This window comes from Haliotis asinina, chromosome 8 (genome assembly GCF_037392515.1).
Source record: "Haliotis asinina isolate JCU_RB_2024 chromosome 8, JCU_Hal_asi_v2, whole genome shotgun sequence".
NCBI classification, from domain to species: Eukaryota; Metazoa; Mollusca; class Gastropoda; order Lepetellida; family Haliotidae; genus Haliotis; species Haliotis asinina.
The window spans coordinates 28,947,140-28,958,311 of record NC_090287.1 but is presented as its reverse complement, the minus strand read 5'-3'; the positions used below and the strand labels follow the sequence as shown (position 1 = coordinate 28,958,311).

The 11,172-nt window shown below is 40.5% G+C and overlaps 1 protein-coding gene across 1 annotated transcript in view; it reads right to left on the bottom strand.

Moving 5' to 3' along the window:
- Positions 1 to 1,356: 1,356 nt before the first annotated feature.
- LOC137294200 (N-acetylated-alpha-linked acidic dipeptidase 2-like) overlaps positions 1,357 to 11,172 on the bottom strand; it is a 24,407-nt gene continuing 14,591 nt past the window's right edge. Inside the window, exons 10-18 of the mRNA XM_067825200.1 lie at positions 10,811 to 10,874; positions 9,959 to 10,026; positions 8,849 to 8,955; positions 7,718 to 7,808; positions 7,192 to 7,281; positions 5,350 to 5,512; positions 4,847 to 4,928; positions 4,320 to 4,412; positions 1,357 to 3,156 (exon numbers count right to left, since the gene is read on the bottom strand). Coding sequence (XP_067681301.1) covers positions 2,943 to 3,156; positions 4,320 to 4,412; positions 4,847 to 4,928; positions 5,350 to 5,512; positions 7,192 to 7,281; positions 7,718 to 7,808; positions 8,849 to 8,955; positions 9,959 to 10,026; positions 10,811 to 10,874 — 972 coding nt within the window. The 3' untranslated portion in view covers positions 1,357 to 2,942. The remainder of the gene's footprint in view (positions 3,157 to 4,319; positions 4,413 to 4,846; positions 4,929 to 5,349; positions 5,513 to 7,191; positions 7,282 to 7,717; positions 7,809 to 8,848; positions 8,956 to 9,958; positions 10,027 to 10,810; positions 10,875 to 11,172) is intronic.

Here is an 11,172-nt window from a genome sequence, read left to right as displayed (position 1 = left end):
CCACAATTGTCTGTCTACAATAAACTAACGAGTGTAAGACACCCCACACTGGCAATATCCCACTGAGGTCCGATTATGACCAACTCATCTAATTTCTAATATGTCAACCGTTCAACATCCAACACACAGACGTTACATAATCAATGTCATAACCCTCCTAACCTAGCCCTCATACTCTTTTGTAGAATCACGAACTGTTCTTATATCAGGTACAAGCATGGAAATCTTTTCCGCGAAGCGTAGTGCGTTTGCGAGCACAACACACTGTCCAAGAACAAAACATCCACTAACGAAACATGTCCAGTGATGTAACCTGGATCGAGCAGCTTCTGGGCATGAGTGGCACGACGCCGTTTGAACCCTTAGGTAACAGAGCATACCCAACTGTATCTCAGTGGTGGAGCTGTTGGATTATTGCTGGACATAAAAGGAAAGGTGACCACTGGGAACTTAAAATCATTCCTTTCGTCATTTAGTTCTTTTTTCTGGTCACAAATCTTTCTGCGAGATCCACATATGAAACAGTTGACACGATATCAATTGTCTACTTAATTTCAGGTTCGGGAGGGTACTTCAGTGCAACGGAATTGGCAGTCTGATAGCTACTGAACGATATCAAGCCATCGATATACCGGAAGTTTTAATAAAACTTCTTGGCCTAATGCCCTGTTTTTCCAACCCAAGCAGACATTCTGACTGATACGCAAAAAGAAACAGATCAGCAAGGAGAGGAGCATAATAGGAGCCCATGGGTATGTCTACTTTTTGCTTTTTGACAAATTGTCCCGAACCTCTGAAAGACAGTTAACACCCCATTTATCAAAGGATGGAATTTTTCGTTAAGTTTGACGCATGGGATATTGTATACTAAGTTGGAAAATCAAATGTTTTGACAGGACACTCTGTGACAGAGCTTTGGTGGTACGTTTACTGGACCCAGCAATAAATCTTTGTACGGATTGTTATGTATCTTTGGATTCAAATACAAAAAAGGAAAGGACCTGTCTTCAGGTTTCAAAGTCGAGCCATTTCATAAAGAAGACAGTATTCTTCTTTTTGTCTATACCCCCATCAGGATATCCAATGTATACCACTGTTGGGGGTGGAGGTGGTGTTACCAAACTCGCAGAGACCTGTATTGCAAACGCTACTTTAATGGTGATGCTTCCAGCTGTCCATGAAACGGTACCGGTATGATACTTCCAGCTTCTGTGGATCCACCTCAAACGAACAATAAGTTGAATTTTAACTGCAAGCAGAGACATACTAAGACCTTTTTGACTTGGAGTACTGTACAAAGGCGTCAATTCGTTAAAGTCTACATAAACCGACTTCGCAAACACAAACAAACATTAATCCAATATGTGCAGTTTATTTTCGACTAAATAATTATCATATATTCAACCGGAACATCTACCATAAGAGTCACACACAAAAACACAACCATAACTAGTTTACAGCTTTTATATACAGCCGCCTCTACACAGTGAGCAGATACAGCACACATTGCTATAAATATGTACAATGCACAGAATAAGTCATAAACATGTTCATATACAGGTTTATATTAATATCAGGGGGTCAGGTGTGATGAAACAAAGTATGTCAACAGAAAGTATTGTACCAGTGTGCGAAAAAGCCACTGGTCCGCAAGCCAGTGTCTAGTAAAACTCCAGTCGGCCAGTAAAATCTCCACAGTCACTCGCCCAACTGGCTAGAGAATTTTCATGGGGTCAATTTGTAAACACATCACTCTCTCCGAATACACGTTTAAATCATGCTCGATCATGGCCACATTATGAACAAATGTTCATCATATTAATGATGATCACTTAATGGTGAAACCTGTGTCATGCCGACAATATCCTATTCTCATCTATTTATTAATTCAAAATCTTTTGCTAATTCGAGCTGGTGAATCATTGTGTGGGCTAGTAACCTTTAGTCACAGCTAGTCCGACTGGTTAGCAAACGTTGGAAATATTTCGCACACTGTACAGTACGTATAAATACAATGACAAATCCTCCCAAATGACAAGAAATCCCTGCAAAAACAGTGCACTTTCCAATCACATCTTATCATATATTCATGAGTCACAAACTATCCAACTATACTGGAATTAATCATCAGAGTGTTATACAATCCAAAACGTCCAAACGATATGAGCAACATGATTTTATTCAGGTGTCAACTTCACGAATCTAAATTAACACCATGTTGTGTATGTACAGGGTACAAATATGTTGGTTGTTTTTATTCATATCCCTATACACCTCTTGAGAACGGACATGTTGAATGTATCATATTTTTTACTACACCTGCTTTTGTCATTGGTAGAATAAACGGTGTACCATATAATATATGTCTGTGATGTAGCTCTGCACACAGTATTTCATTGGTCAGGTTGAGATCCTCGTGAGACAATGGTGTGTTCTATTTTGCCTAATTATGATGCTAATAGTACTGACACACCAACGGTCATAATCAAGTCCACATTGGGATTTAAACCCAAGTCTAGCGGATCCTGACTTCTCCAATGGGAACTGGGACGTAGACAAGTAAAGAGTAAAGTTTTTTAATATAACGCTATACTTATCTTTCAGGATGGACGAATTATGTGAAAAGACAAAATAATAACATCTCCCGAATATTATCAAATATATCCGACAGCATTAAAATTTTCTTAGTTTCAAAAGTTCATTATTTTTAACTTTTAAATAAATAGAATACAATGCATTATACTAGGGGAACCTTGCTATTCCGGACGACGACTTTCTACCAAGTCAATGCGAATGTGCTTTTTTATTCTGATGGATGGTAAATATATGATCATGTACATCGGTCTCTGTTTTCTGAGCTTTCTTTTCTGGATTAGCAAGGTTTTGCTGTATGAGGCTGTTGTACATCTCACCATTTTCTTATAGACTAGCGTATGTCAAAGTTATGTAAAATGTTTCGGTATAAAAGAGGTGACGTCACGTAACGTGGATGCAGCTGATTGGATGGTAAAAAGTATCACTGAATAATGGCGCTTAACTCTCTCCAAGGTCTCGCGAGAATTGGGCTGTGTTTTAAGCTTAAAAAGAAGATCAACGAGTCCAGGGAAGCTGCTTCCATGGTAGGAATTGGTACTGCTCTCGGCGAATATGATGTGTCTGCAAAACAGAAGGGTGATACAGAGTGAGCTATCACGGTTTATTGCTGTAGGTAATTAATTCACTTATCACCTCACGTCTGCTTTATTAAGAGGAAGTATAGAAATATCGATAGAGAACAGTCAGCCTCCATTATCTGCCGGAAAAAGTTCAGATGGTCGTAAAAGGCAATATGGTCACGGAACTTGTGCATCAAAGAAAGTCAGTGACGATATGAAGCGGTGAGGTAACCTAATGGTTAAAACGTTCGCTCGTCACGCTGAAAACCGGGGTGCGATTTCCCACATAAATACAAAATATGTGGAACTCATTTTTCATGTCTCCTGGCATGACATTGGTAGGAAAAATGGCGTAAAACATAATGACTATAACTCAATGACGACACAAGGTGGTCGAGGAAAGTGTAATCATAGCACCCGCCATTCAATTAGTTTGCATAAAACATGTTTGTTGTCTGACGTCACCCAACGGTAATGACGTGAACAGCCTGTTGACGTCAATGAACCTGTGACCTTGCCATCACTAAGGTCATATCTCAGGTAACTTGGGCCTGTTTTTCCATCCAATCATTTTTAATACCCACAGGCAATATCTCGCCCTGTTTATCTATGACTAAAGTACTGAAGTGGTCATGACTTTCAATCAGACAAATACCGCACCCAAACTGCATTTGTTACATATGAGAGCAATGTGGCCCAACAAGGAGACATGTATACGCGTCCTGGGAACATTTGAAGTGCCCGTACAATCTTCATCCCAAGAGGCAATGATTCAGCTACTATAATAGGCATAATATACAATTTAAAAGTAAAGGATATTGGTTTTACAATGTTGATAAAATTAATTTGATGAAGCCAAGGAGGAAATAGAGGATGAAGAGAAATAAAGGGAAAATGTGACAATTTATTCCAGTCCATTTGGAAATATTTTATCTGCATGTATATATGTTTCTTTTTATTTTTCTCCTATGCATTGGCATTGGCTAGTGATATGCTCAAAAACTGGAATATCCTCTACTGTTTTAATGGTATACCATCTGCGATGTTTATGTACTTCAATATTACATAAAGTTAGCATAGATGTTAAGTGAATTGTCCAAAATAACAGTTAAATTTACAAGTAGCTGCGTCATCTAATTTCTGAAATTCTTGTGCCAGGCTTACTTCTTCAGTGTTCTGTCTGGTAGACCTTCTGAATCAAGGAATGCTCTTTCTAGCATCATCAGCTGGTCATTTACAGCCCGCACTGCCAAGGGGCTGCATAACAAGGAACAGCATGCTTTACACAAATGTTAGTGTATACATCGGTGAAATATGAATCCACAAAGCTAACAGTTTCAGGGAAGACACATTCAGGTATGTTGTGCTCATGCTGTACTAAATGTATTATACACAGGGGGTAAAGCGTCTTGGTCTGTGTCCACTAGTCGGCAACACGCAAACGGAGATTGTCCTCGTGGTTGATGTCATGAGAATGGAGTACCCCCAAATCCAAACATCCACTGTAAAATAATCTAATTTTGATGACCAAGTGAGCCTAATTTCAGGTGACAAACTGATCCCCATTTACTAGCCGTTTATGAAAACATGATTTCACTGTCCCACGGAAGTGGTATGGATGTGACCTTTTGTAAGGAAAATGAATGAAAGATTTTCTATAACCGTGTTCCTACTGCAATACATGTACTTACTCGTTTCTGTTCATAGTTTGCACTCGTTGCTCAAAGGCCTTTGCTTCCATTGTAAAGTTTAAAATGACCTCTGTCAGTTGATCTGAAATGTAAGTGAGTGAGTGAGTTTGGTTTTACGCCGCTTTTAGCAATATCCCAGCGGTATCACGGCGGGGGACACCAGAAACTGGGAAAATGTAAGTAGCATGTTATTAGCTAAAGCAGTTGCCACATAAGGCAATATAGATCACAAGCCAGTAATAGAATCATATTACAACATCAGTAAGATGCTATAAAACTGACGTGTTTGTACATATTCTGCTTTACCCCTGTCAAGATAACATATTACGAGATAATACCATTAACAGAGAGAGAGAGAGGTGGGGAGGGAGAGAGAGAGAGAGCGACAGGGGAGAGGGCCGTAACACAGCTGAGACTAAACGATTTCTGTGCCAAAAGGTCAAAGAAAACTGACGGAAAACAGGATCTAATAACTTCATTTTCCAACTGTACAAACATCTCACCAATATCAAGCACACCGTCCATAACGGAAGAATAGTCCAAATGCAAAGTCGCCTTATATCTGCCAAGAGCCATGGCGTAGTCCATTACTCCGAGAGGGAGTATGAGAGAATCTGCCAGTGACCTTGCTAGTTCCAATGCTACCCGAGCAACTGCCCGGTGCGCCTGCGTGTGTGAAACAACAAACCAGTTAACTATGTATGACGAGATTCAGTACGTGTTCATATTATCAACTGGCATTAGGTGAAGTAGATACGAGGGGCGTTCAATAAGTTTTGCAATCGGGGCATTTGTGTTTACATTTACAGTGTCAGCTCCTAGCAGGGGTTGCCTTAGTTAAAACATAATGTTGACACGTGTCATACCAATTCCTAGACATAACAATAATTTAGATATAATTACTCCATTGACCGAGGGGTATCCATAATCATTGATTCCCTCTAACATGAGCAACGCGCTGTAGTAAAGTTTCTTACAAAGGAAGGATGCAAAGCTACAGAAATACATAATGTGTAATGTGATGGGAGAGGATGCCCCTAGCGTGTCCACATTTTGTCACTGGTCTCTTCAGTTCAAGCGGGACAGCAAGACGATGAACCACGGTCATGCAGGCCCTCAGAGGTCACCCAACCGGAAGTTATCGCCGCTACAGAGAAAATAATTGTAGCAGACCGGCGAGTGAAAGTGTCAGAACTGTCTTTGTAATTCCAGATATCGGTTGGGAGTGTTGAAACGATAATTCATGATTATCTTGGAATGTCCAAAGTGTCTGCAAGATGGGTACCCAGAAACCTCAGCGCTCAAGATCGCCATGAAAGAACTGAAAGTTGTAAGGGGCACCTGGATCTCTATAATGCAGATGAAGCCAGATTTCTTTCCCGTCTGGTGACAGGTGACGAAACATGGACCCACCACTGGCACCCTGAAACTAAACTGGAATCCATGCAGTGGAAGCACTCCAGTTCCCCACCTCCACAGACGTTTCGCACTCAACCATCTGCGCTCAAGGTTATGACCACTATCCTTTGGGATGCCAAATGCATATTATTAATTGATTACTTGAAACACAAAACTAAAATGAATGGTCAACATTATATAAACTTAATGCAAGAACTGCGAAAATCCATTCGACAGAAACGTCATGGAATGTTGTCACGTGGTGTTGTCACGTGGTGTTGTCACGTGGTGTTCTGCTTTTGCACGACAATGCCCCAGTTCACAAGTCTCGAGTTGCTCAGGCTGCAATACGTGAATGTGGATTCGAACAGTTAAGTCACCCAACCTACAGTCCAGACCTAGCCACCAGCGACTACTTCCTGTTCAGGAGCGTGAAATCTGCCCTACGTGGAGGGCACTTCCGGGATGACGAAGATGTCAAAGCTGCCACTTAGGCGTGTTTAGTGGGACAACCTGAAGACTTCTGAAAAAGTTGTATCAAATGCCTTAAAGAAAAATGGAATGAGTGTATTGAGATAGAGGGATGTTATATTGAAAAATACAAGTAAAAAATTGGTCATGTAAGTCTCTTTTATAACGAAGTTGCAAAACTTATTGAACGCCACTATATATTTCGTTACAGTCATTATCATTTCCTCACAGACACTAAAAAGTGTCACACAATAAAATGCTTCTACTGCCAGTGTAATACGCTTGATCCGTAGATTAGAAACCCAATGATTACTAGGCTGAAAATGTAAGGTACAAAAAAAACAACCATGACACCTACATCTAATAGATCACCATGGAATAACAATCATGTTTGTTTCATGCTGAATTATCACCAAACATGGGTGCATGCCTTCTTTTGCAGAGCAGTTTGTATCAAGACACGGCAGAAATCTTACCTCAAAATTAGGATCCACTATTTTCTTGACGATATAAAAGGTCTCGTAGATTGAATGATAGAGGGGATACAACGGAATGGAATATTTTGTCTGAAAATAAATGAAATAAATAAAATAAATGCGCGCGCGCGTGTGTGTGTGTGTGTGTGTGTGTGGATGGATGGATGGATTGATGGATCTGTGTGTGATTGTTTCGTTTATTTCAAATCCCCTCATCTATCAGTCCGACAGTAAGTGCTGCAGATACATTTACATCCACCCCCATACTGGTCCAAGTGAACGTATACTACATATCTAGGGCTCATTCTAGTTTGACATTATAATGTATTTAACAGACGCGAAAATTTATGATGGGTAACTGAAAATGATACATCCATCTATCCCAAATGTTGCTTTGTTTGTAGTTTGGATATTTTTTTCCAACAACTGTAAACGTCGTGGCCCAATGTTAGCGATGATATATGTACATGCTAGCTCTGGTGGTAAACGCTTTCACATTTGAACTTCCGTGTGGGATGGTACTTACCTTATTAAACGTGTGACTCAGATCGACAGATGTTACCCCTGTTTGTTGGAGGAGAGAAGCGTAGTCACTGCCTGATCCCAGCCCCATGATCCTGTATTGTCATAAAACCAAAAACCTTTCAGAGTGAGCGAGGGGGGTGAGGTTTAAATGCGCCTTAAATGTTCAGCAGGTCTCAGACGTGTATTACGTAAGTGAAGCCTACATGCACGACAATGTCGACAAACTCATAAATAACATGGGGGGACCGAAACGAATTAGGGAGGGCATCTTGCACAGCGAATCATGAGACCGAAGTAGAATATTCCGTTTTATCTAGATAAGACATATAAACATTTATCTTACCTCACACATGGATGTTTTCTGATTTGCTAAGCGCTGTTCTATTAGTTGTAAGGTACCCCACTGCCAATGGCTACTCATTCTATGGTATCTTTATCTCGATTAACATTGCTTTACAAATGATGCACGGAAAGTAATGCAAATCGATGGAAGGGATAAAACCCTAAAAACCCTAAATCTGTTTTTCGTGTGTCGTCTGCACAATCTATCGATGGCAACGAAAAGATTTGCCTAGTATTCCAATAAATAACTTTGACAAAACGTTCGAATGTAGACCCTGTGAATATTAAGAACGGGAACTACACCGCGACACAACACCTGTGAGAAAGACAACACCTGTGAGAAAGTGTACGATCAGGTACCCATGCTTCAAATAGTTCAAAATCAACAGCTTTGAGGTGTTCGGAAAGATACATACGTTGTTCACTGGTCCCTCGTGGTGCATGAATTGATGTACCCTCGATGTCTGTTTGTTTTCCCCTCGTTCGGGCTCAAAGAACAGAAACAAGGATCGAGGGTACATCAGCCCCTCTCCAAATCAAGTTCTTTAATTCAAACTTTCTGTTGCCCGATTCTTTACATGTGACATAGAAAATAGCTACTTGCACCAACAATAGAAAGCAAAAAGATAAATTCACAAAACCGGCTGTGTGGCAAGGCCAAGCATTAGTTGTCAGACGTTAATGATGTCACGATTACCTCTTAAAAATGCAAGAATCCTACATAAATCATTTAAAACTTCCTGTATTTGTGATCTACTAAGTAATTGTGTATTGGTTTGGCAGTATTTACAATGGATTGGGATCCCCGTAGTCATCCTTCCAGGGCGTGTTCAGCAGCCATTTGTCATACACAGTCAGGATCCCTCGCTTCCTCTCGTCTATGTCAGGGTTAGGAACCTAGATAATGTTCATATGCACGAATTGGTTTTTGCAGACTTTCAAGTCATTTACCAATGCATAAAGGGAACACTTGCCTGGACTCACCGACCGGAATTATACAGGAAAAACATTTCACAAAAACTATATGCGAAGAACTTAATTAAACACCCCTTCTTTTTGTGTGATAAGTTTTCAACAGGTACACCAAACGTATGTGGTGACCACGATCAAAAAACAGTTTCTCTGACCCGCATGATCCTTTATTTCATAAATGACAATATGATTGGGACCCAAGTTAAATCTATAATGATAACTGCTCACTTTTAAAAAACACTGATTTTCGTACAAAACCATGTATGTGCAAGTATTGCCCGGGAATGTTAAATGTTGAATTTATCTTTGAATGTGAACATTCAAAATATCATTTTGCGTGTCTTTCACCATTCAATGTCAATACCGAGTGAAACCTCCATGTGACTGTATGACAGCCAGCACTCTCATCCTCACACCTATTTGTCATCCTGCTGATCCTAGGATGGGGCTGTCTACGATATACCTCGTGCAAAGCAGCTTCCAGCTGAACCAGGTTCTGTACAGTAGGATCCCTTTTTAGCACATGACGAACCAACCACGACCCACGTGTGCCTCAGTATGTTAAGAGCATTGCTCATTGAATCATGAGATATGTCAGGGGGTGCCTGGGGGTGCCTAACTTGTCATCCTGTTGATCCTAGGATGGGGCAGTCTGTGATATTCCATGTGTAAAGCAGCTTCCAGCTTCTGTACAGGAGGATTCGTTTTTTGCACATGACGGACCCACATGTGCTTCAGTATATTAAGAGCATTGCTCATTGAATCAAGAGGTATGTCAGGGGTGCCTAACTAAGTTCTTTGTGCACGTAAGGGTTCATACATACCATTGAACATCAACGGCAACACAATCATTGCCACGTTAAATGATTATTAATGACGTTAAATACTGCTATGGGCTGATTCTGAATCAACAATCCCACTGTCTCACCTTCTTCGCTGCATCGTATAATACTTTATACATCAGTGGAGCTCCTGAGGTAGACAGAGAGAAGTTGGCTGAAACATAAGGTCTTACAATTTACGTCTTGTAGTGTCCTCAAAGTATTTTGTCTCTAAATAATCCAGTCTGGACAAGACATTCCAATGACCGACTGTATGTCCATCGTTCTACTCAAATGGGGTGTGGTGATTGCATCAACCAACACTGTGAAGTCCATTTCTGGTGTCCCCAGTCGTGATATTGGTAGAATATTGCTAAAAGTGGCGTAAAACCATACTTGCTCGCTCGTGATTGCAACAACCAAGTCATTGAGCCAGACCACCTGAACCACTTAGATTTTACGATAAGAATTGACTGCGGAGGACTAATTTTAACCCTGGTAGTTATGGGGCTCTAAAATTATCAATACCCTCGATCCATTCGCTGCCATGGCTTTGAATCACGCACTGAAGATAAGGCACAAACACAGTGGTCCATTCGAACACCTTTGGCGGACTTACAAAACAATCTGCGTAACGCCAGAGAAAGAGACTGATCTGACGACGTCCTTTCTAAAGCGAATCTGTAAATAATGTATCAGAATGGAATTGAAATTAATACACTATCAGCCAGCTATTAGGGAGATAACCCGGTTTTCAGAAAAGCAAAATTCCAATGCAAGATACCTCTCTGATTCCGCCATCGTCAATAAGTTATATCGTCTTAAGCGACCAATGAAGACGATGCACTTCGGCTTAAATAGGGTTTTAAAGCATTTTATTATTCGTGTATCTGGAAACACGTTGTCTTGATTATGCAGCTGTTTTCAGGCTCCTAAGTGTTTAAATCCCAGTGGCTTACCTTGGACAGCTACGTCGATATTGATGTATGCAACTGCCCGTTCGTGAAGGGTCTTTCTGAATTCCTTTAACAAGGAGGAACATGGACTTAGGCACATGGACTTAGTATCATACTGTAGTTGTTGTTTAGGTATTCGTTTGTTGAAGACATGAAAAGCATTGGTGTTAAAGGGTGCCGTTGTACAAAACAAGGTTATCGTAAGCCTGTCTTGAGGTATTGGACTTAGGATCACCTTAGCGCTATGGTTGTTTTCTACAATGGTACCCGGGACCTCCTTTCACAAAGCATTTAGGTGATCGTAAGCCACTAAGGTAACCTTAGTACAAAGTTAAAGAATGGGAGTTAAGGTTAACCTTACTAAA